Raw genomic sequence first — 26,266 nt, 5'->3', positions numbered from 1 at the left:
TGCTGCTTGCAGATTTTCCTGATATTTTTAAACAATACAGCATGGGGCTCAGTGGTTAGCAAGCTGCCTCACAGCACCAGGGTCCCAGGTTCGACTCCAGCCTTGGGTGACTGCCTGTGTGGAGTTTGCACTTTCTCCCTGTGTCTGCATGGGTTTCCTCCCACAGTCCAAAGATGTACAGGTCAGGTGAATTGGCTATGATAAATTGCCCTTAGTGTTGGATATAGCAGTCATAGGGAAATGGGTCTGGGTGGGTTACTCTTCCGATGGGTCGATGTGGACTTATTGGGTCGAAGGGCCTGTTTCCACACTGTAGGGAATCTAATCTAATTATAAGATCATAAGACATAGGAACAAAGATAGGCCATTCTGCCCTACTGCTCCTCCATTCAATGAGTTTGTGGCTGACCTTATAACAGTCATAGAATCATACAGCACGGAAACAGACCCTTTGGTCCAACCGGTCCATACCAAAATAATCCCAAACTAAACTAGTCCCACTGGCCCATATTCCTTCAAACCTTTTCTATCTTATCCAAATTACTCAAATCCTCAACTCCACTTTCCTGCTTTTCCCCCCATAACCCTTGATTTCTTTACTAATTAAAAATCTATATCAGCCTTGAATATACTTAAGCCTCTGCAGTATAGAATTCACAGGTTCATTGACCAGAGAGAAAAAAATCCTTCTCAGCAGTCTTAAGTGAGAGACCTCTGGCTTTGAAATTATGCCATCTTGTAAGCGTCATGGTGGCTCAGTGGTTAGCACTGCTACCTCACAGCACCAGGTACCTGGGTTCAATCCCAGCCTTGGGCAAGTGGAGTTTGCACATTCTCCCCGTGTCTGTTTGGATGCTCTGGTCTCCTCTCGCAATCCAAAGATGTACAGGTCAGGTGGATTGGCAATGAGAAATTGCCTGTAGTGTTCTAAAAGTGAGTTTGTTGCACTGAAACTCTTTGCTACCTTCTCCCAACACCCCCCCCCCCCCCCCCCCCCTCCGTTTTATCTCTCCACCCTGGAGGCTCCCTGCCTTCAGGAAAGGGCTTTTGCCTGAAATGTCGATTTTCCTGCTCCTCGAATGCTGCCTGACCTGCTGTGCTTTTCCAGCACCACTCTAATCTAGACTCTGATTTCCAACATCCGCAGTCCTCACTTTTGTCCTATTTTCCAACAGTGTCCACTAGATCTGGACTCACTCACAAGAGGAAACATTCATAGCACATCCATCCTGTTAAGACTATTTAGGATCTTGAATATTTCAATCACTTCATCTCTCACTCTTCTAAATTCCAGTGGAAACAAACCCAATCTGTTTAATCCATCCTCATGCCAAAAGAGCAGTAATCAACAACAATAGATTGTGTAAGATTTGGCTCCAAACAGAATCACAAGTACAGTGGACGTTCAGCAGGGGGAGCTGAATGCTATAAGCGTGGGGAGTTGGGACACTCTAGAAATTGATGAACATCACCCCTAAAAAAACAAAGAAAAGTTTCTGCAAAGACAAAATTCCCAGAGAAATGAAGATCGTGTAACACTGATTCAGAAGTAAGGTAGGTTCAGAACCATCAATTGGAAGGCACAAGGGCTGTTGACGGAATTCAGACTCAACATAGGAGCACCTGCAGGTCAACAGCTTGCCAGAGTTCAAGTCTGAAAGAGTCAGACCAACAAATACAAAACTTTAAGGCCCAGAAGACACAGATCCCACAAAGCTTACGCCACAGACAATGAAGTGTCAGTGAAACATTATGTAGAAGGAGGGATTAAAATATTTTGTTATTGAACAGAAATGCATATATTTGTCTAGGTCTCTCAGAATGCAGGGATACAGTACTTCAGAATAAATCCCCATTGAGAATTCAGTCAGGAATGTCCAAAGATATTTGAAGGTTTAAACAAATCAAAGCAGGCACATCAAAATAGACGTGGAGTGGATGCTTCCGCTTGTGGGGCATTCCAGGACGGGAGGTTATTGTCTTAAGATAAGAGGTAGCAAATTTAAAACAGAGGTGTGGAGAAACTACTTCTCCTGAAGGGTTGTGAATCTGTGGAATTCCCTACCCCAAAGTGTGGTGAATGCTGGGACAGTGAGTAAATTTAAGGAGCATTTAGACAGATTTTTAATTGGTAATGGGTTGAAGGGATATGGAGAGGAAAATTGAGGGTGAGGAATGTATCAGCCATGATTGAATGGCAGAGCACATTTGATGGGCCAAATGGCCTAATTTTTCTCCTAAACCTTATGAACTTATGAAAATGTATCACAAGGGAGCAGTGACCTTATTGGGTATTTATTACAGAACTCCAAATGGTGGAGAGATAGTCGGACAAGTCGGGATGTGACAGTTGGCGATTTCAATTACCCTTGGGGCAGACTGGGGAAAAGGAAGTATGGGACACAGAAGGGAGAAATTCATGCAATGTTTACAGCACAACTTTCTGCAACAGTACATTTCCAAACCTACCAGGGAGGGAGCTGTCTTAGATTTGTTCCCAGAAAATGATACAGGTTAAATGGAGAAGATAGCACTGCTGCTTCACAGTGCCAGAGACCCGGGTTCAATTCCCGCCTCAGGCGACTGACTGTGTGGAGTTTGCACATTCTCCCCGTGTCTGCGTGGGTTTCCTCTGGATGCTCCGGTTTCCTCCCACAGTCCAAAAATGTGCAGGTCAGGTGAATTGGCCATGCTAAATTGCCCGTAGTGTTAGGTGAAGGGGTAAATGTAGGGGAATGGGTCTGGGTGGGCCGCCCTTTGGCGGGTCGGTGTGGACTTGTTGGGCCGAAGGGCCTGTTTCCACACTGTAAGTAATCTAATCTAATCTAATCTAATCAGAGTGAGGGAGCATTTGGCAAGCAGTGATCTTAATACAGTAATATTCGATATTAAGTTGGAAAAGGATAAAAATCAGTCAAGGCTTAAAATAACAGACAGGAAAAGGGAAGATTTTAGGGGTGCAAAAGTTGAACTGGAGCACATTGATTGGAAATGAATTTTAGTGGATAAAACACTGGATGAGGAATGGGAGACTTTCAAAACAGAAATGAATAGAGTAGAAGCTAGGTTCAAACCCACAGGATATGCAAAGCTATAGTACCCTGGAAGACTAAGGATGCTGATAAGAAAATAAGGAAAAAGGAGGCACATGATATAAACTGGAATAATAATAATATCAATAGAAATCAGAGACAGGATCTCAAAAGCAAGAGCTAAGCTAAAGCTGGAATAAAGAAGACTATGAGGAAGCATGAGGAAAGGATGGCAGCTTATGTGGAAAGAAATAGTAAAATGTTCTTCAAACATATTAATGGTAAAAGAGTGGAGCCCACAAGGAACAAGCAGTAAAGGGTATGGCAGAGGTACTAAGTGAGTACTTTGCTTCGGTCTTTACCAGATTAGAAGATGGTGACGATGGACCAGTTGAAAATGTGGGCGTTGAGCAACTGAGCAGTTTAGTGATGGATAAAGAAGAGATGCTAAAAAGACTGGCAGCTCTCCAGGTAGAGAAGTCCCCAGGCCCAGATGGGATACATCCGAGATCGCTGAGAGAGCTAAGGGAGCAAATTGAGGAGCTGGTGACAACAAATGTTCCAGGCCTCTTTGAACAAAGAATTAGACCCAGGGACTGGAGGATTGCAAAAGTGATGCCATTGTTTAAGAAAGGGGCAAAGGGTAACCCAGGAAATTATAGACCTGTCAGCTTGACATCAACATTGGGAAAACTGTTGGTGGCCATCATATGTGATAGGATAAATACACATTTAGGCAAAAATAAGATAATACTAGACAATCAATATGGCTTGGTCAAGGGTAGGTCATGTCTGACAAATGTAATTGAGTTCTCTGATGCGCTAACACAGGCAGTGGTTGTGCTGTGGATGTTATATATTTGGGTTTTCAGAAAGCATTTGATTCGGTGCCACATGGCAGTTTGGTTAGTAAATTAGGAATGTTTGGGATTGATAGGTCCTTGGATTAGAAGCTGGCTAAAAGTCAGGAAACAGAGGATAGACACAGATGGCATTTCATACACAGGAGAGATGTTGAAAGTGGTGTGCTCCAGGGAATGGTGTTAGGACCCTTGCTTTTTTAGATTTATATCAATGATTTGGTGATGGGTATTGAGGGCACAATCTCTAAGTTTGCAAATGATTCTAAGCTAGGGAGAAGAGTGAATTGTGAGGATGATGCTGAGTGTAATTCTGGTCTCCCTGCTGTAAGAAGGATGTTGTGAAACTTGAAAGGTTCAGAAGAGATTTACAAGGATGTTGCCAGGGTTGGAGGGTTTGAGCTACAGGGAGAGGCTGAATAGGCTGGGGCTGTTTTCCCAGTCAGGATGGTGGGTGGCTTGGAGGGTACCCTGTAGTGTGGTGTTCCCATCTATCTGCTGCCCTTGTCCTAGATAGAAATGGTTGTGAGTTTGGAAGTGCTGACTGAGGATCTTTGGTGAATTTCTGCAGTGCATCGTGAAGATGGTACACACTGCTGCTACTGAGAATCAGTATTGGAAGGAGTGGATGCTTGTGGGTCTGATGCCAATCAAGCAGGCTGCTTTGTCTCGGATGGCGTCAAACTTCTTGGGCGTTGTTAGAGCTGCACCTGTCCAGGCAAGTGGAGACTATTCCATCACACTCCTGTCTTGTGTTTTGTAGATGCTGGATAGGCTTTGGTGAGTCAGGAAGTGAGGTGCCTGCTATTTCTATGGCAAGTCCAACTGGGTTACTGGTCAATGGTTGATTACGGAGGGATTCAGCAATGGTAACACCACTGAATGTCATAGAATCACAGAATCCTTACAGTGTGGAAACAGGCCCTTCTGCCCAACAAGACCGCACTGACCCTCCAAACCGTATCCCACCCCAACCCATTCCCCTACCTTACGACTAATGCATCTCACCGACACATCCCTGAAACCAATACACAGCCAGTGGTATGCCATCAATTTTGTAATGTATGATGGCTACATGAAAACCCTGGAAGTACCAACAGGGTCATAGTCATGGAGTCAGAGTCATAGAGTCACAGCACGGAAACAGACCCTTCGGTTCAACCAGTCCATGCCGAACATAATCCCAAACTAAACTAGCCCCACCTGCCTGCTCCTGGCCCATATCCCTCCAAACATTTCCTATTCATGTATCCATCCAAATGTCTTTTCTACGTTGTAATTGTACCCACAAGCATCACTTCCTCAGGAAGTTCATTCCACACACAAACCACCCTCTGTGCAAAAACATTGTCCCTCATGTCTTTTCAAAATCTCTTTCCCCTTATCTTAAAAATGTACCCCCTAGTTTTGAAATCTCCCATCCTAGGGAAAACAAAACTACCATTAACTCTGTCTATACCCCTCATTATTTTATAAATTTCTATAAAATCACCTCTTAACCTCCTTTGCTCCAGTGAAACAAGTCCCAGCCTTTCTTTATAACTGTCGCAAAGTTTGCCCTCACCTAACATTCAGTTTTACATAAAACTGGTTTTAATCATTCAACTAACCTGCAAATGACCAATGAACTGTCAATGTAAATCTAATCATAATTAGATCAGAAAACAGCTGGACTCAATGCCTTTGGCTGTTCTCCATCTGATGTGATGGGAAATGATTATGAAGCGTAAAGTTCAAATCTAATAATGTCTAAAACAAGGAATCTAGCATTTGTGGGAAGGCCTCTACATGTCTGTACTCTCGTTCCCTTCTTTGCCATTTTTGAGATATACTGTTAAATCTATCTGGTTTCTTTTCCTTTCCTCGGTGTATTTACCAAATTAGAACACATAAGACAATAAGAGTTGGGGCAAGAGTGGACTACTGGCCCATTGAAGAGCATCAGGCTGATATTTGGCAATGATTCCATTGTCTCGTCATGTCCCCATATTCCTTGATCTCTGAAACATCAACAATCTGTCCATCTCAAACTTAAATGTTGTTAATCACGAAGCACCTACAAATGCTCTCTGGCAGTGGGCTCCAAACATTCTCAACCCTTTAAGTGAAATTTCTCCTTATCTCAGTCTTAAAAGATCAACCCGTTGCCCTGAGGACATGCTAGGTTGGTCAACCAGCAGGAACAATCTCTCAGTGTCAAAGACTGAGTAGAGCAGGAAGCTCACAAAAACAAAGCTTCCTGAATGATGGGAGATCCCAGTATATCAGTGCAAAAAGCAAGGCTGAAGCATCTGTGAAATCTTTCAGTCACAAGTGCTGAATGGATGACTCATTTTAGTTTCAGCCTGACATTCCCACTATCTCAGACACCAGTCTTCAGTCAATTTAGTTCACTCCATTTGCTATATAAAAAAAAATGGCTGATGTCACCAGAATACTGGAAAGGCTTAGGGCCCTGACAACATTCTAGAAGTGGGGTGGTATGGTGGCTCAGTGTGCTGCCTCACAGCGCCAGGGACCAGGGTTCAATTCCAGCCTCAGGCGACTGTCTGTGTGGAGTTTGCACATTCTCCCTGTGTCTGCGTGGGATTCCTCCGGGTGCTCCAGTTTCCTCCCACAATTCAAAGGTGTGCAGGTTAGGTGAATTGGCCATGCTAAATTGCCCGTAGTGTTCAGGGATGTGTAGGTAAGGTGCATCAGTCAGGGGTAAATGTTGGGGAATGGATCTGGATGGGATAATCTTCGGAGGTTCGGTGTGGACTTGTTGGGCCAAATGGCCTGTTTCCCATTGTGTATGGATTCTATGATTCTAAGTGGTATTGAGGACGGGTGCTCCAGAGCTAGCCTTGTCCTGAGCCAGATCGTTCCACTACGGAAACAACACTGGCTTCTACTGCAAATGTGGAAAATTGCTCAGGTTTGTCCCATCTAATCTGGTCAATTACCATCTTCTCAGTCTCTACTCTCAATAATCAGCAAGATGATGTTGACAGTGTTATCAAGTGGCACTTACACTGCAGTAATTTTCTCTCTGATGGCCATTCAACTCCTGACCTTGGTGCAAACACGGACAAACTAGGTGAACACCAAAGGTGAGGTGAGAATGATTGCTTTTGCCGTTTAGACCTTTTTTGTGACTGATTGTGGTATCATGACACTCCAGCAAATCTGAGGGTGATGGGAATCTGGGAAAACACTCCACTAGTTGCAGGAATCTAATTGGTGTCCATTGGAGGACAATTATTTCAACCCAGGACATCTCTGCGGGAGCTCCTCAGGATATTGTGCTAGACCCAACATCTTCAGTTGCTTCATCAATGTAAGGTCAGAAGTCAGTGCAACATCGAGGGCCGAAGGGTCTGTATTATACTGTAATGTTCTATGTTCTATGCAGAAGTAGTGGGATGGTTGTTGGTAGTTTGTATAGTTCAGCACCATTCACAATCCCACAGATGCTGATGCGATGTGTTCTTAAGCAGCAAGACTTGGGACTGCGTGTGTTCAGACTTAGGCTAATAAACAGCAAGTAACATCCATGACACACAAGTGCGCAGCAATGACCATCTAACATTTTCACTTGACATCCGATAGTATTACCAAGGCTGAATCCCTCTACTATCTGAGGGGTTACTATTGACCAGAAACTGAACTGGACTGGTCACACATATACTGTGGCTACAAGAGCAGGTTTGAGACGGGAAGTTTGCATTGAGATGCTAAGATACTCCTTAAAGCATGTCCACCATCTACAAAGTACAGGCTATGATTAAATATTTTCCACATATCTGGATGAATACAGCTTTAAGAACATTCAAGAAGCTTGACACCATCCATGACAAAGTGACTGCTTATCTGGCACCTCATTTACCATCTTCACATTTATTCTCTTCACCACCAATACGATGGCAGCAGTGCCTACCAATGACAAGATGCACTGCAGCAATTCTGTCCATTCACCCTCTTCAATGACCTTTCAAAACCCACAATCTCTGCCTCCTAGAACAACAAGGGACATCATTACCTTCAAGTCCCCTACAGATGACACACATTCCTGAACAATATCACCATTCCCTCATTGTTTTGGGGTCATAAATCTGACACTGCATTGGCCTATCCTTTCCTATCAGCACTGTGCATATCTCTGCACTATATGAACTCCCAGCGGTTCAATAAGTTGGCTCAACATTAACTTTTAAAGGGCTATTACAGACAAGTAACCAATGCAGGCCAAGCCAACAATGACTACATAAAGAATACAAAGAATAAATTATAGCCCATTAACCCTCTACAAAATTCTGTACATTTCAACTCCCATTCTTCTGAACTCCACAGAACATAGTCACAATTAATTCAGCCTTCATCATACGCAGCCATCCCATGTCAGGAACCAATCTCACGAGCCTTAACTCTGCTGCAAGTATCACCTTCGGTAAACATGGAGAGCAAATGACGAACCTTGCTTTGAGCTCAGAAGGCAGCAAGACCGGGGGATTTTCATGGCACATATACTGCACACCAGATACCTCTACCCTTCAAGAGACATGTCCTATTGCATAATTACAATCTATTTTCATTTGCAATAGCCAAGCCTTAGTCTCCACAAGTTAGATTGCAAACATAATGCAAAATTAAGAATAGCTTTCTGGTGTGTGTAGTATGCACTGGCAACTGGATTGAGGCCATCTTACAAGCAACAAAGAGAGGGAACTTCCATCGTATCCACTTGACTTGACTTAAATCAACTCCCAAATGTGCGAAACAAAAATAAAAATTGCTGAAAAAACTCAGCAGGTCTGGCAGCAACCGTGGAGAGAAATCAGAGTGAACGGTTCAGGGCCAGTGACCATTCTGCAGAACCCAAATGTGTGAGATCAATTCTGAAATACAGTTTCAGGTCAAACCACAATGTACCTGACACCATATGATCTATTTCAATACATTGCAATTAACACTTCAGTCATCTGCTACTGTAAGTGAATATTAATGAAGGGGCTGGCTATAGTATATATTTTGCAGTCTGGATTTAATGGAGCATCATTAAACGTGAGTGAAGCCCATCCATGGTTTTCTGATGGCTATACCACAGCCAGTTATGTTGGATGCAGTCTTAGTAGGGATGCAATGAGTCATAGAGTCCTACAGCATGGAGACAGGCCCTTCAGCCCAAGCTGGTCCATGCTGACCAAAATAAATGGTGGGGGGGTGGGGTGCACAGTTTGGCGGTCAGCATGGTGTCAATGTCAGAGTCAGAGACAGAGTCATACAGCACAGACACAGACCCTTCGGTCCAACCAGTCCATGCCGAACATAATCCCAAACTAAATTAGTCCCACCAGCCTGCTCCTGGTCCATATCGCTCTAAACCTTTCCTATTCATGTACTTATCCAAGAGTCTTTTCAACCTTGTAACTGTTCCCACATCCACCACTTCTGCAGGAAGCTCATTCCACACACAAACCACCCTGCATGTAAAAAATTGCCCCTTCTTGTCTTTTTTTTAATCTCTCTCCTCTTACCTTAATAAGATGGCTCCTAGTCTTGAAATCTCCCATGCTCGGGAAAAGGCAACTACAATGAACTAATTTGGTGTAAACTGCATTACTTTCAACTCGTTACCAGCCTTCTAGAGACTTCAGTTATAGCTGGGAATTTCCCGCATTTCCAAGGGTGATTTTATATTCCATATCGATGTAGAATCAAATCATAGAATCCCTACAGCGTGGAAACTGGCCCTTCGGTCCAACAAGTCCACACTGACCCTCTGAAGAATAACCCACCTAAGCCCATTTTCCCTCTGCTGGGATTACCTAGAACATAGAACATTACAACACAGTACAAGCCCTTCGGCTCTCAATATTGCACCGACCTGTGGAACCAATCTGAAGTCCATCTAACCTACACTATTCTATTCTCATTCATATTCTGGATTAGAGTGGTGCTGGAAAAGCACAGCAGTTCAGACAGCATCCAAGTTTGTTTCAGGACATGGTTGAAGAGCTGCAGGGCAGAGGAAATGACCTGGGAGTTGCAGTGGGAGAGAGGAGGAAAACTTCTTCAAGGCAGGCATCCTTGCAAGAGGATTCGCAGTAGGGTTAAAATCAACGAGGTAAAAACAATGACTGCAGATGCTGGGAACCAGATTCTGGTTTGGATGCTGCCTGAACTGCTGTGCTTTTCCAGCACCACTCTAATCCAGAATCTGATTTCCAGCATCTGCAGTCATTGTTTTTACCCATTCTCGTTCATATGCCTATACAATGACCATTTAAATGCCCTTAAAGTTGGCGAGTCTACTACTGTTGCAGACAGGGCATTCCATGCCCTTACTACTCTCTGAGTAAAGAGACTACCTCTGACATCTGTCCTATTTGTCTGCCATACCAATCTTCACACCTCCTGGGATGGGAGGGGTGCAAAATCCATATTATTTAGTTAACTGCAAGAAAAATACCTTCAGCCATAAAGTCACTTTTCTAAGTGCATAGTATTGTTGCTAAAGTCTGAAGCTTTACTCACATGTGCTGTGAGGCATTAGGGAAGAGCTCTGAAAACTGTGGTGCCGAATCCTCAGGGCCATGTGGTGCTGCATGACTAATGACCATCAGTACAGGCCTGTGTGGATATATCTTCTTGGATATGCGGAAATAATTGATACTGTCGTTTGTGATCACATCTGTAAAGTAATCCTGAAAAGGAAAGTAACAATGATTTATGACTGCCCTGAGAAAAGACTATTTTAAATAAGCACACAGGATGCTTCAGAAATCCAAGACACTTGTCTTAAACGTCAAATGTTGAGGCAGCAATTTTATCAAACAATAAAGAAGATTGCAATGCTTAATTTCTTTTAATAATAACAAAATTCCAAGCCGCGAAATATTACCGCAAAATTAATTCAGAGAATTGAGCAGAAGGAAGTGGAACAGCTTTGACGCGTGATCAGATAGAAATTGTGTCTGCCACAAAAAAACCATTCAGTACTTCAAACGTATCCAGAAAACCTGAAACTGACACGTCGATGAATTAATGCCAGAACTAAAAGGATGTGAAATTCCTGTCTTTGAAACCGTTGAAATGATTCAGTGCTCTCCAGAGTGTCGCTCACAGATAATCAAGACCAGCTGCAACATTTAGGCCAACCAAGTGTGAGGAAGAAGATGGAGTTTAATTTAGTGAAATGTAAGGTGTTGCATTTCGGAAAGGCAGATCAGGACAGGACTTATACAGATAATGTTAGGGTTCTCATGAGTGTTGCCAAATAAAGATACCCAGGGGTGCAGATGCACAGTTTGTTGAAAGTGAAGTCGCAGGTAGACTGGGTGGTGAAGAAAATGGTTGGCACGTTTGCCTTCATTGGTCTTGCTAACATTTTTGAGAGAATGAAAGAGAGGGGGTGAGGAGAGATTAAAAGAGGAGATCAAATGGTAGAGATGAAGTGTAAAGAGGAGAAAGAAGAAGAAAGCAGAGAGTGGAGGGGAAAAGGAGAGTCATGGGACAGAAAAAAGGAAGGCAGCAGAGAGTTAAGAGGCTAGTAACAGGAAAACTACCTGAACTGTACTAAAAGGAGACAAGAAGGTGAAAGTGACCCTTTATCAGAACACTTCTGATGAAGAGTAACTGGATCTGAAACATTGACTCTGCTTTCTCGCCTCAGGTGTTATCAGATTCTCCAATAGTCTATGTTTTTATTTCACATTTCCAATATCAACAGTTCTTGGTTTTATTAATAAATTGTCAATTTTCACTTTGCACTTATCAGGACTTGGATACAAGAAATACAAAAAAAGTACCAAATTATTCAGCATGAGAAGACAGTACTGATTAGTTGGGCCGTCATTGGCAAGGAGATGCAGCAAGAACTGTTAACTGTCAATCTTACTTTTCGGTCCAAACAAATAGACTTTTAATTGGTCAGGGCACAGCCATGGGAGATTGACATTCATCTGTTAACATGTTCAAAAAGATGGCATTGCCATGGCTCACGGGCCCAGGTCCAGGCTAATTCAACCCGAATCTTGTTGACATCTTCGTTGGCTACCATGAGGAATGTGCCTTTGATTGAATGACCACTATCCCATCACTTATATACCTCCGATACAGCGATGACTGGTCTGTGATTTGAAACTGCAGCTACATCAAAGAAGTTTCTTACACAACTTAATAAACCCTATCCTAAGCTCACATTTATCATTGAAATGGAGTGATCAAACAAGCTCTCTTCCCCACACGTATTATTTGAGAAATCTGCCAATGGATTATCTCTTACTATTCCCAAAAGCCTACATATGCTAATCAATACATGTATTTAGATTTCTTACTGTTCTACCCAATCTAAAGTCTGTCTCATTAACAACCTCATGAATCAGGCCTGAGCTATCAGCTCTCCATATAAGTATGTTGCTGAAATAGGGTGCATTAAAACCAATCTGCAAGATAATGGCTTTCATGATCAAATCATCAGTCATTGATTGAAACTTATGAAAGAGCCTATGTCCTTTGTGTTTCTTATATGCTAACCTCTCAATCTCACTTTCTTCCTGGTCCCTGGAATTTTTTTTTCCTCAAAATCTCTTACTAACACATTTTCAAATTCTCAAAACTGCTGGTCCTCCGTTCATCGTAATGTTTCTGCCACTACCGATCCCCCCCAAACACTCTCACCTTCACCCATTAAAACCATTACTGTCATTGGTCCAGCCCTCAGATGCTGTATAATTTCCAGTCCCTAAATTCTAAGAGCTGAAAATTTGAATATCGTAGCAGACAACTGCATTAGCCAGACCATGTTCCTCCCTTCTTCATATCTGTCATGTCACCATCCTCTTCAAAAGAAACAACCTTTAGTTTGCAAATTACCACTCCGTCCCCACTTTCCCTTTTATCCTAAAAGTACCTGAGCTTGTTGTCATCTCCCAAGTTTTTTGCATATCTTTCCTGAAACTCAAGATCTGGATTTTTCCAATCAGACTTGCTCCTGCCCTCAAAGCTGACACAGTTGTTATTGAAGTCACAGATGATGTTGCGTATGATTGTGGGAGCTATACTTCCTCGTTCTTCTCTGGTCTCTAATACAGTTGATTATTCTATTCTGCTGTAACCTTTTTCCTCCATTGTTCAGTTTTATGGTCAAACTCACCTGTTGTTATTCCATCTATTCCAGCTCCCTCTCACCTCATTTCAATGTTTCTTTATTTCTCACTATATTTATCCAACAACCAGAACTAAATAGAGATACCCTTCAACTAAACATTGGAAAAATTAAAACTACTTCATTGCTCCCTGCCACAAACTTTGAATCTAGCAATTTACAATCTCAGTGTCTTTCCTAAGACTGTCTACTTCCACCTCCAACTGATTGAGCAGCTTTCTTGCTACCTCACCTCAACTGCTGCTGGAATGTTCGTTCATGCTTTTGTTATCTCTCGACTTGTTGATCTCAATGCTCATCTGGTCGGTCTCCATCTTCCATTCCCTACAACATTGAGGTCATCCAAACCTTTCCTTCCAGCTTCCCCAATTTATACCAAGTCCCATTCATCGGATATCCTTTTTATTTTTAAATACTGGGGCCGTTGAGGACTGAACCATGATTAGAGACTGAGCAGGTTTTGTGTCCTTTCAGGAGGTTTTCCTTATGTCTGATTTGGAGATTATTGTATCTTGTATCCTAGTGCACGTCAAAAGTATGCATCAAACGTGATTTCATTAACTTCCTGTCAATAAATTGACAATGGTAACATAATTTTGTTCTTGACCTCAAACCCAGAGCTTCATTTGACTTAGAACAACTTCCAGTTGTGGGAAACATTATCAGATTGGAAGATAATTGGCAAAACCAAAACTGCCAATATCAGCAACGTCAAAAACAATTATATAACTCCTGGGCACAGCTTGCTTTAGCAGAGAGAAACAGAAGGAAATGAAAAGGTTTAGGTGACAATTCTTTTATTCAGCAGTTGGGGAAATTCAAGGCAAAAACCGTAAATGTTAAATTTTGAGAATTGTCTCAGCTTTTAAAATTTTCTGTATCTTCAAACTGAATTTATATGCGCTTGAAAATTCATTCTGAGAGCTGAACAAAAGCTTCACAACGCTTTAAATAAAAGTCTCTTTAATCTGCTTTGTTACCCTGCTATCTGATGAGTAAACTTGCCAGATTAGGAAATAAAATATAGCATAAGGAATAAAGGTTGGTGTCTGCATGTATTTGATGAAAACCATGTCATGCAGGAAGAAATGAGAGGAATGTTGCTGAAGGTCAGATATCCAAATGCAAGTATGCAGATCATAGAGATACAGGCTGAACTGAATTCCCAATCAGGTTTACTTGGTGAAGCAATGCTAAATGCAATTAACAAACCAACAGAAAAACAAATATGCAGTTGTGCCTTCCCATGACCAACCAACCAGCGCAGATGATGCTTCAGCACTTCTCTGTCCTGTTGGCTACAGGACAAAGCATTAGTCAAGACCCTGCAAAATAACAACAGAAATTCAAAGACAATGCATTCCCTTAATGAAGGGTAAGCAGATTCATAAAAAGGTTCCCTGTGGGAGACTGGTAGGCAAGGTTAGATCTCATGGAATACAGGGAGAACTAGCCATTTGGATACAGATCTGGCTAGAAGGTAGAACACAGAGGGTGGTGGTGGAGGGTTGTTTTTCAGACTGGAGGCCTGTGACCAGTGGAGTGTCACAAAGATCGGTGCTGGGTCCACTACTTTTCAGCAAGGAGGTATAGTTAGTAAGTTTGCAGATGATACCAAGATTGGAGGTGTAATGGACAGCGAAGAGGATTACCTCAGATTGCAATGGGATCTTGATCAGATGGGCCAATGGGCTGAGGAGTGGCAGATGGGAATTTAGTTTAGATAAGTGTGAGGTTCTGTATTTTCAGAAAGCAAATCTTAGCAGGACTTATACACTTAATGATAAGGTCCCAGGGAGTGTTGCTGAACAAAGAGACCTTGGAGTGCAAATTCTTAGCTCTGTGAAAGTGGAGTCACAGGTAGATAGGATAGTGAAGAAGGCATTTGGTATGCTCTCCTTTATTGGTCAGAGCATTGGGTACAGGAGTTGGGAGGTCATGTTGCGGCTGTACAGGGCATTAGTTAGGCCACATTTGGAATATTGCGTGCAATTCTGGTCTTCCTATCAAAAGGATGTTGTGAAACTTGAAAGAGTTCAGAAAAGATTTACAAGGATGTTGCCAGGGTTGGAGGATTTGAGCTACAGGGAGAGGTTGAATAAGCTGGGGCTGTTTTCCCTGGAGCTTCGGAGGCTGAGGGGTGACCTTATAGAGGTTTATAAAATCATGAGTGGCATGGAAAGGTCTTTTCCCTGGGGTGGGGGAGACCAGAACTAGAGGGCATAGGTTTAGGGTGAGAGGGGAAAGATATAAAAGAGGCCGAAGGGGCAACTTTTCTACGCAGAGGGTGGTACATTCTCAAACGTGTATGGAATGAGCTGCCAGAGGAAGTGGTGGAGGCTGGTTCAATTGCATCATTTAAAAGACATCTGGATGGTTATATGAATAGGAAGGGTTGAAAGGGATATGGGCCAAGTGCTGGAAAATGGCACTACACTGGGTTGGGATGTGTGGTCAGCATGGATGAGTTGGACCGAAGTGTCTGTTTCCGTGCTGTACACCTCTATAACTCTATAACAATTAGTGACTTGAACAAAAAAAGAAATTAATTAATAATAGAAATTAAATTGAGAAAACAGGCTTCAATCCTCACATTATAAATATTATTCAACAATTTTATGAATTGAGAATTCACTTCGGTGTTTATCACCCAATAAATGTATTGAGTATAACAGCTTGAGGTGAGACACCTAAATTCCTGCTAAACAGTCCTGATGGGTAGGATTTGGCAATGAAAGCACAAACTTATAATATTGTCCTGAGAACCATCTACCTCCTGGATCCAGCTGAAAGTACCTTCAGTGAGTTGTGAACACCATTTCAAATTAATAATGCTTAATTTTCTAGATTTGGTGAACGGGAAGTAACAGGAAAATGTAAATCAAGAAGAACAATTCTAAATTAGCACGCACAGTCACTAGATCAAAAACATGGACTGCATGTGGTACATGGCAATAGTCTGTTTACTGGGCTGTCAAGGAGCTAAAGCCATAGACATTGTCTTTAGTAGAAGTAAATGCTACTTTCTTGGCTATTCATCGCTCACCCTGGTGCCTTACATAAGCATCAGAGAGAAACTACTGTAGAAATTCTTGTAATTCAAAACACCGACGGCCGTGACTAATCACATGCTTTGGATACAAAGTGCAGTACAGCTGCAAGGGCACAGCCTGAGGCTGGACTCCATGTCACATGTCAATGTTAGTACAAGCCAACCAGCTGTGTCCTTTCTCTGTCAATATCAGGAGCTCAGCAGGCACTAGGCTTCTGGAAATTAATAGCATAATTATAGTCTGCAACGACAGCAACTTCGTGCTATTGTTTTTAATAATATTAATGATGAGCCCAAGTGGGCATCAGTTTCTTCTTTTTACATACAGTTTGATGGTGCCAGTATTGGAATAAAATTCTGATTTAAATAATTGATTTCTGTTTAAAAACAAGATTTTAAACAATAGCTTAAAGTACAATGAGTTAAACAAAACTAACTACTAATGGCTCAAGGGCAGGCAGTGGTCTAGTGGTATTATTGCTAAATGGTTAACCCACAAAAATAGGTAGTGTTCTGGACACCTGGGTTCAAATCCAGGCATGAGAGATGGTGAAGTATAAATTCAATAATAATCTGCAAATAAGAGTCCAATGATGACCATGAATCTACTGTCGATTGGCAGAGGGAAAAAACCCATCTGGTTCACTAATGTGCTTCAGGGAAGCAAACTGCCATCCTTACCTGGTCTGGCCTACATGTGACTCCAGACCCACAGCAATGTGGTTGACACTTAACTACCCTGTGGGTAATTGGGATGGGCAAATCATCCCATGGATGAATTAAAACTTAAATTAATATATGGTTTCCTGAACCTTTCACAGATATGACCCTGTTTCAGTACCTTACAGTTTGTCTGAAACCAGAATGGACACTGGGGGATTGGTCAGAGTTGTTCAGTGTGGGAAGGATGGGAGGTGCTGGGATGCACCAAAAAATAATGACCCAGTTTTTTTTTTTGACGTTGTGGTTGAAATAGAAATTGGGTATTGGGCGACAAACTGTTCATGCACACTCACCAAAATGAAAAATAACCCAAATATTTTTCGTGGCATCAAGATCCAATCAGAACTCCATGGCCATTTCTGTCTAAGGTTCTTTGGTGAATTTCTACAGAGCATCTTGTAGATTATACATTCTGCTGCTACGGAGAATCGGTGGTGGTAGGAGTGAATGCTTGTGGATGTGATACCAATCAAACAGGTGGTGTTGTCCCGGATGGTGTCAAGATTCTTGAGTGTTGTTGGGGCTGCACTCAACCAGACATGTGGGAAGTATTCAATAACACTCCTGACTCGTAGCTTGAGTTGGAGATGAGTTACTTGCTACAGCATTCCTAGCCTTATAGCCAGTGTTTATGTGGCAAGTCCAGTTGGGTTTCTGGTCAATGGAAGTTACTGAATGCTGATACAGGAAGATTCTGTGAAGTTAACAACATTGAATGTCAAGGGGCAGTGGTTGGATTATCTCTTATTTGCTGATGGTTATTGGCTGCTATTGGTGTGGCGTAAATGCTATTTGCCACTTGACTGGATATTGTCCAGATCTTGTTACATTTGAACTTCAAGACTTCAGTATCTGAAGAATGATCTAGGTAAAGCCTTCAAGATATACACAGGAAAAGACAGGTAGATAAGGACAAACTATTTCCACTGGTTGGAGAATCTAGAACATGGGACATAATCTGAGAATTAGAGACAGACCATTCAGGAGAGATGTTAGGAAGCATTTCTGCACACAAAGGGAGATGTTTAGAACTCTCTTCCACAAACACAGTGGATGCAGGATCAGTTATTAATTTTAGATCTGAGATGAAGGGAAAATTTGTTAAGCAAAGATATGAAGGGAGGCCCATATAGAACTAGGACATGATCTCACTGAATGGTGGAACAGGCCCGAGGAGATTAATGGCCAACTCCTGTTCCTATGTTTTTATGACCCCAAAATCTCATCTTTAGAGCCCCATAATTCACAATGTGGAACTTGAGTCAACGGAAACCAAACATTTTTCTCATTCAAACAGTATATGATGCAAAGCTCTGTGTGATTACAAGGCAGTAATGTTACAAAAGCCTTCACCTGAATAACAAGGTTAGATTATCACCTTCAAAATCACTCCCTTGTAACTGTTATCATAATGGTTGCTCAGTTTTAGTTTTACAGGTTGATATCTTGGCCCGTTCTGTGGTGTAATTGTCCCTGCACCTTGATTCTTGATCCCATTTCCATTGTAGATTAATGGCTGTGATTAGATTAGCACAAGAAATGTACTGCAAAAGGGCCCTGCTTGGTGCTTTTGCTACAGGGGTAGTGTCCCTCTCTCTGGACCAAAAGGCTTGGATTCAAGTCACACCTGCCCCAGAGATGTGACATAAAACATTGGAACAGACTGATTAAAAATATGGAGACAGGGAGGACAGCAGATGCTGGAGATCAGAGTCGAGAGTGTGGTGCTGGAAAAGCACAGCAGGTCAGGCAGCATCCAAGGAGCAGGAGAATCAACATTTCGGGCATAAACTCTGCTCCTTGGATGCTGCCTGACCTGCTGTGCTTTTCCAGCAACACACTCTCGACTCTGATTAAAAGATATCTACAACTGCCCTGCTTTTACTGCAGTTATTAGTGGGACATCTTAAAAGCTTCTTTGTGAATCCTTAGAATCTGCCCTGAATTATGGCTGCCCTGAAGATAAACTTGGACAGGAATTTATGGCAATGGGTAGTGGCTACTTATTTCTCATTTTAGTCTACTGGCTAACTCCAGATTGTTTTTAGGTCTGTTTTCTTGGTAATAAAATTTAACTCTCACTTTATTTGGATGTGAACCTAGGAGGTGTAGTTAGTAAGTTAGCAGGTGACACCAAAATTAGAGGTGTGGTGGACAGCGGAGAAGGTTACCTCAGACTACAACGGGATCTTGGCCAGATTGACAATGGGCTGAGAAGTGGCAGATGGAGTTTAATTTAGATAAATGCGAGGTTCTACATTTTGGAAAACCAAATCAGAGCAGGACTTATACACTTAATAGTAAGGTCCTAGGGAGTGTTGCTGAACAAAGAGACCTTGGAGCGCAGGTTCATAATTCCTTGAAAGTAGAGTCGCAGGGAGATAGGAAGTGAAGAAGGTGTTTGGTATGCTTTCCTTTATTGGTCAGAGTATTGATTACAGGAGTCGGGAGGTCATGTTGCGGCTGTATAGGACATTGGTTAGGCCACTGTTGGAATATTGCATGCAATTCTGGTCTCCTTCCTATCGGAAAGATGTTGTGAAACTTGAAAAGGTTCAGAAAACATTTACAAGGATGTTGCCAGGGTTGGAGGATTTGAGCTGTAGAGAGAGGCTGAATAGACTGGGGCTGTTTTCAATGGAGCGTTGGAGGCTGAGGGGTGACCTTATAGAGGTTTGCAAAATTATGAGGGGCATGGATAGGGTAAATAGACACGGTCTTTTCCCTGGGATGGGTGAGTCCAGAACTTGAGGGCATTGGTTTCGGGTGAGAGGGGAAAGATTTAGAAGAGACCTAAGAGGCAACTGTATCACGCAGAGGGTGCTGCATGTATGGAATGAGCTGTCAGAGGAGGTGGCAGAGGCTGGTACAATTACAGCATTTACATAGAACATGGAACATTACAGCACAGTACAGGCCCTTCAGCCGTCAATGTTGCAGTAACCTGTGAAACCTATCACCTTTGGGCAAGACTTTAGGACACAATGTGCACATTCCAAGCTCATTTACTTACCTAATGCTTCAGTAACATCTAAACCTCGTGGCTATAACTTCAGAGGTCAAAGATCACTGAATATCCATTGAGGTCACTTCAAATGACCCATATGGAAAAACTTTAGCAGCTCTGAGCAGTGAGGGCCTGGCGACAAACTACAACACCTTGACATGGGCCTGGGCTGCATGGTCTCATTGATTGTGTACCAACTAAAAGGTGCACAGTGGCTCAGTGGTTAGCACTACTGTCTCACAGTGCCAGGAACCCAGGTTTGATTCCACCATCAGGTGCCTATCTGTGTGGAGTTTGTACAGCTGCTCCAGTTTCCTCCCATAGTCCAATGATGTGCAGGCAAGGTGCACTGGCCATGCTAAATACCCATAGTGTCCAGGGATGTGTAGGTTGGGTGTATTAGCCATGGGAAATAGAGGGTTACAGGGATAGGTAGGGAGATGGGTCTGGGTGAGATGCTCTTTAGAGTGTCAGTGGACACATTGGGCTGAATGGCCTGTTTCCGTACTGTACGGATTTTATGCTCTAGGAGCACTGGTACCGTGCGTCGCAGGGAACATGCAAGTCATCTTCCTAGAGAGAGGATTACATGTTCCTTTGCCATGAAACCACAGCACTCTCAGGTCTGTACAAGTATGGAGTCTTGTGATGTGACATTCTGGAAAACCCCTGGAAATACTGGTCCCAGTACCAAGGTGACAGTTGTTTGAGCATCTATGGGTGGCAGTGTTAGGTGAACACATCAGGTCACATTGGATAGAATGGTCGCCATGTTTTGCAGAAACAAGTTGGAGCCACTGGGTGAATGTTCCCTGATATAGTGATCAGTAAGAGGAACAGCTACTTTCTATTCACCCTGTCCATGTCCCCCATAATGTTAACCACCTTCATTACATTCCCCCTCAACCTTCTATGCTCCAAAGGGAACAACCTGAGTTTACATAGTCTCTACACTCCATCCTTGGCAACATCCTGTTGATCAGGACTGACTACATCACCAGGAAGGCTTAATCATCTTAAGGAAGCATATTCAGCATCTTAAGACTCACAGAAGGAGGTGATTCAAAGTGTGTCCACAGCTTAAACCAAGGAAAAGAATAAAGGCTACACACCTGAAGCACACATTCCAACTCTTCCAACAGGTCACCTTGTAGCAAAGGAGAAGCTGGGAGGTGTGCTGTCAACATTGTGGTGAAGTCTAAGGACAATTTCTTGCAATTGCCAGCACAAAGATTGTTCCTGGTACAAATTACTGCATTAAAAACCGCCTAATGGAATTTCTAAGTCTTAAAGTTTCTGTCTGTCAAACTCTTTTTTTTTGCAAGACAGTGCTTCCTTAAAGGTAAAATATTTTAAACATTTTAGAAGAAGCTATTACTTTGAGTCAGACTGTTTTAAGTTAAGTAGCACTCTTCATCCTGAATTATCATGGAAAGGGTGAATTTTAGAGGTCAACATCAGTCTTATCTGCAATAGCCTCCACATCACCATAACCTACTGCCACTCATTGTTGCATTCTCTCATATGCGAGATTTTGGATTTACCGAGTCAGTCCCCCAAAAACCCCCCATGAAATTGATCCTCAGCATAGTCATCACCATCTGGATTGAAGTGGTCAAAAGCTGTAAAGAAATAATTTGGGAACCAAACCAGTAATGTGTAATCGTCCACAAAATGTCAAGGTGATTTCTATGGAGATGTGTTGAATACAGATGGAATTTGCAATTTGCCGGAGTAGGCTAAAAGCTATGTCGACCTCAGAATTGAAGCAAACAGAAATGTCATCACCTAAGATGTACATAACTGTTGTTTATCATTGCTCAAACAATGGTATCTTTGATAGTGAGTTTTATTTTTACGTGATTAAATCGAAAATGCATTTAACAATGAACCCACACTGTGTGACATTCCTCCGCAGGCAGCTTGCTAGGAAGGGACATTCAGTTTTCAGCAGCATCTTTAGTCAAAGCCCCTTCTTTGAGGAGTGGCCTTTTATATTTAGCGAGAGAGGATCAATTTGACAAAATGAGTTGGACTTGGGGTACAGGGTACCATTTCAAAAGTTTTCAGTTGATAAGAAGCTCAGAGGCATTCTGAAGAAGAGTTTAAAATTTCAAAAGTACATTGACTGGTTGGTGGAATGGAAGTACAAGTGATTAAATTTAATGCAGTGAAATATGAAGTAATTCATTTTGAAAGGAAGAACGCAGGGACAATATTAAACAAAGGGTATAATTCTAAAGGCAACTCAGGAAGAATGGGATCTAGGTGTGTATATGCACAACTCATCAACGTGACAGCACAGGTTACCTGAGCAATTGATAAGCATACAGTATCTTCAGCTTTATTAAGACAGGTGGTAGGAATAAAAACAAGGAATTTATGTTAATCTTGTAAAAAAAAACACTGGTGTGGCCATAATGGGAGTGTTGCATCCTGTTCTGCACGCTATACTTGAGGAAGGATGTGAAGGTATTAAACAGTTTGCAGAAAAGATTCATGAGAATGATTGCAGGGCTAAGGGACTTAAAGTATATAAACAATTGGGAGAAAGTGGGCCTCTTGTACTTATAGAAAGTTGAGAAATTTGATAAATTGCGAGGGATCAGTACAGAAGTTAAGGCCAAACTATTCCCATTGGTGGAAAGTTTGAGAACAAGAAGTTGCAGGTTTAAGGTAATTAACAAAAGTAGTGATTCAAGAACAAATATTTTCCACAGAATAAGTCATTCAGAGCTGGAAAGCTGAGAGTGTGATGGAGGTAGGTTAAATCATGGCATACAAGAGGGGACTGGATTATTGGGCCAGATTTTCCAGTAAGTAGCAATCCCAAGAATATTGTCACTCCAGTCCTTCTTGTTTGATGGAAGGAGATTTCATTCAGAATTCCCGAATAAGTGCAGGACTCTATACCCAGAACTGTCAGGGGAAGGCAAACAAGGTGCCTCTATTCACAGCACCCAGCTGTTCCTGCCTGAAATGTACAGCTCCTGACAGGCACTTCAACAGCAGCAGGCTGTAACTGTGCAAGGTAAGTGTGAGGTTAAGGTGCTGGAGGGTAGAGTGCCAAATGAAAGGCACCAAGGTTAAGGAGCTGCCTGGTTGATAGGGCGCCAACTGCAAATGGTGTCAGCTTGGGAGGGGTTAGTTTGCCAACTAAGTTGGATGCCAGCAGGAGTGGGGAGGTATGGTAGCAGGTGGTAAGAGGGCACAAAATTAGGTGGGAAAGCAAGTTGCAATATAGAAAAAAAATATTTTACAAATGGATGTGGCCAGGTTAGGTGAATAGGCCAACATTTGACAGATAGAGTTAAACATGGATAAGTGTGAGGTTTATCCACTTTGGTCAGAAGAATAGAAAGGTATCTTATTATCTAAATGAAGAGAAAACGCAGAATATTCCAGTGCAGAGGGATCTGGGTGTCCTCATGTATAAAGCACAGCAATCTCATACACAGGTACAGCAGGTAATGAGGAAGGTGAATGGAATTTTCAAATTTACTGGTAAAGGAACAAAATATAAAAGTAGGGAAATGTTACTGCAATTGTCCAAAGCATCAGGCGATATTGCACCTGCATTACCACATACAATTTTGCTTCCTTTACTCAGGGAAGGATGTAGATATACTCAGAAGGCAATTCAGAGGAGATTCACTCGATTGATTAAGATGAGAGTTTTGTCTTCTAAAGAGAGACTGAGCAGTTTAGGCCTATACTCTTTGGAGTTAGGAAGAATTAAAGGAGATCTAAAAGTACAAAAGATGCTTAAAGGGATGCTAGGGTGAAGTAGCTGCAGAAACAATGTTTCCTCATGTGGCACAATCTAGAATGAAAGGTTATAGTTTTAGGATAAGGGGTAGCAGATTGAAAACACAGATCTATTTCTCTTGGAGGATTGCGAGTCTGTGGAATTCATTCTTCTAGAGTGAGATGGATGCTCGGACATTGAATAAATTTAAAGAGATGGACAGATTTTTAATTAGTAATGGGTTGAAGGGTTATGGAGAGTGAGCAGAAAGTGGAGTTGAGGTGAGATGAGATCAGTCATTATTGTATCAAATAGCAGTGGGGTTGAATTAGTCTACTCTTGTTCCTAGTTCTTATGTTCTACATTCTTACACAAGTGTTTAGAGTGGTTTGGGGTAGATTGGAAAAATTGAGTCCAGTCTGAAGATGGGAAGGGTTGGATTTGACTCTGGTTCAGTGGGCAGAGGGGAAGTTGATAGTCGGGTCCATGGCAAAGGTATCAGGTCAAGTCAGGACCAATGGCGAGTTGTGTCGGAAGCGAATTGGGTTCAGTGGTGGTGGAATGGGGAGGCTAGAATGGGTGGGTGTTGGTTGCGGCTGCAAGCCCAATGGCAGTGGAGGAGATGGGTTTGGGTGATGGCTGCAACAGAGTGCATTCAGCAGTTGGGTCTGTTCCAGCAGCAGAGGTAGAGTTGATGTTCTGGGACAGCCTGGGCAGGATGGTGTCAGGTTCTCGGTGGGAGGGTGTTGGGAGGGCAGAGTCTGAGGTTATAAAGGGTCATCAGTGAGGGATGAGGTCTGTTTAATAGTTACTCGGAATTAAATTCTGCATTGAATAATCTATCATTTCCTGAGTCACTATTTTATTCAATTTCATCACAACCATTTGAAGCCCCCAACTTTCACCGAAACTTTTGAGGGGCTCGAGGTGCACAGGAATTTCCCAGCGGGAAATGCAGTTTCCCTGGCAATGTGCTTGGAGTGTGTTTTGATGGGAATTCTGCAAAAACCCCCTGCACAATTCCCATCTACTCTGGAATAACGAGAGTCCAGTCAGCCGCAAATCTGCCCCATTATCTGTAAGAAAGAATGTTCAGAGCCAAGGGGTGAAGGCAGGTCTGTAACGCTAAGTGAATTGCTCCTACAGAGGGCTAGCACGGGGACATGACAGTTCAAATGACCTCCTTCTGAGCTGCCACAACTCTGTGAAGTTGAAAATTATGTTTTTTTTTAAGACTCACCAACAGTGCAAACAACTGCACACTGAAGAACCTGCAGCAAAACCAAAGAAGGTAAACATTTTAATCAGAGTTAACTGCTTTCCAAAAAATCATCTTCATTTTTCAAACCATTTTCCAATATGGATTAACTTGTCTTGTTATTGTGTTACATGCGTATTTGTAAATTAATCTCTCTAATGAACTTTTCTTTCTACCTGGAGATGTGAACATTTGCTTTGGGAATCTGAGGCTGCTGTGGGGGTGTGGGCTGGTGTCAATATGACACACTTATTCAAATTAATATTCACCTCAGAATCAAAATAACATTGAAAAGCAAACAAAGCAGATACCTTGGAATAATCAAATCCATGTTTCTCCTTAAAGCCGTTCCGACTGAGGCTGTAGTTATAAAACCGAGAATTCTTTATAAGTCCAACCCACTCTCGCCAGCCTGGTGGGATGTAGCTGCCATTATATTCATTGAGGTATTTCCCAAAGAATGCTGGAGGAGAAGAACATGAAGGTCAGTTCACAAGTATACCTTCAATTGAAAATGATCTAAACAAGCACTGTACCATCTGTTTCACTTCCCTGTTTTTCCCCTTGTCCATTCTGGGGTAATCATTATTAGACATAATTCATGCAATTCTCAGTGTTCTAGGGGACTCTGGAAGGTGTTGAGGACTGGATGTCTGTATGGAAGACAGCAAAACTAGGCGGTGATTGGTTGGTGATGACTGGGTAAGATCTACTGCAGGAGCTTTATAGACCTTACCAAATTTACCAGTCTCTTGCTGTATCTCAATCTTTCGATCTTTCCCATTTGATTGGCCAGCTTCAGGAATAAGTAACTTCATAGAAAAAAAACTACACAAGAGAACCAAGGTTGTGAACATGTAAAAAGTTTGAAATTTATAAGATCAGATGGTTTGGACTGAGTCTTTAAACATATGTCAAAATGAAAAAGGTGATCATATGTCTATTCCAACTCTTCCCTGGTCAAAGGGGCTGCTGAGGAAGGTGCCAGGTTCTCAAACCCTGGGAAGAAAGAGCAAGGACAGCTATGCTAACAATAAATAGACATTCTGGCTGCAAGCATTTGGTATAGAACAGTAAAGAGAAGGAGGGCTCAAAGCAGTAGTTGGACTGAAGCTGGCAGGAGGAAAATAGCTTCCAGTTGAACAGATGTGGTGAGAAGCTATCTGGGCAATCTGACAGAGTTGTCAAGGAGGGAGGGAGAATCATCAGAAAATGCTTTACTGTCAGCAGTGCATTCGGTAAACTCTGCAAAAACTGACAGAAATGCCTGAAGATGGTCACTCAAAGTTACTACTCAGTGAAACAGGAAAACAGGAGCCAGCAGCAATTGTGAACTGTTTGAGTGAGGATGTTCCCCCTCATTGGAGAGGCCGGGGCCAGAAGGTGTAGTCTCAGAGTAAAAGACTGCCAATTTCAGACTGGGATGAGGAAGAATTTC

The 26,266-nt window shown here is 42.3% G+C and overlaps 1 protein-coding gene across 3 annotated transcripts in view; it reads right to left on the bottom strand.

Moving 5' to 3' along the window:
• sulf1 (sulfatase 1) overlaps positions 1-26,266 on the bottom strand; it is a 388,338-nt gene that overhangs the window by 76,383 nt on the left and 285,689 nt on the right. For all 3 annotated transcript variants that reach the window (XM_087985955.1, XM_087985957.1, XM_087985956.1), the window contains exons 6-7: positions 25,140-25,291; positions 10,409-10,578 (exon numbers count right to left, since the gene is read on the bottom strand). In XM_087985955.1, coding sequence (XP_087842081.1) covers positions 10,409-10,578; positions 25,140-25,291 — 322 coding nt within the window. The remainder of the gene's footprint in view (positions 1-10,408; positions 10,579-25,139; positions 25,292-26,266) is intronic.

Source organism: Chiloscyllium plagiosum, unplaced genomic scaffold (genome assembly GCF_037043375.1).
Source record: "Chiloscyllium plagiosum isolate Xiang-an unplaced genomic scaffold, Cpla_swu_hap1 HiC_scaffold_4, whole genome shotgun sequence".
Lineage (NCBI taxonomy): Eukaryota > Metazoa > Chordata > Chondrichthyes > Orectolobiformes > Hemiscylliidae > Chiloscyllium > Chiloscyllium plagiosum.
This window is presented reverse-complemented; position numbering and strand designations above follow the sequence as displayed.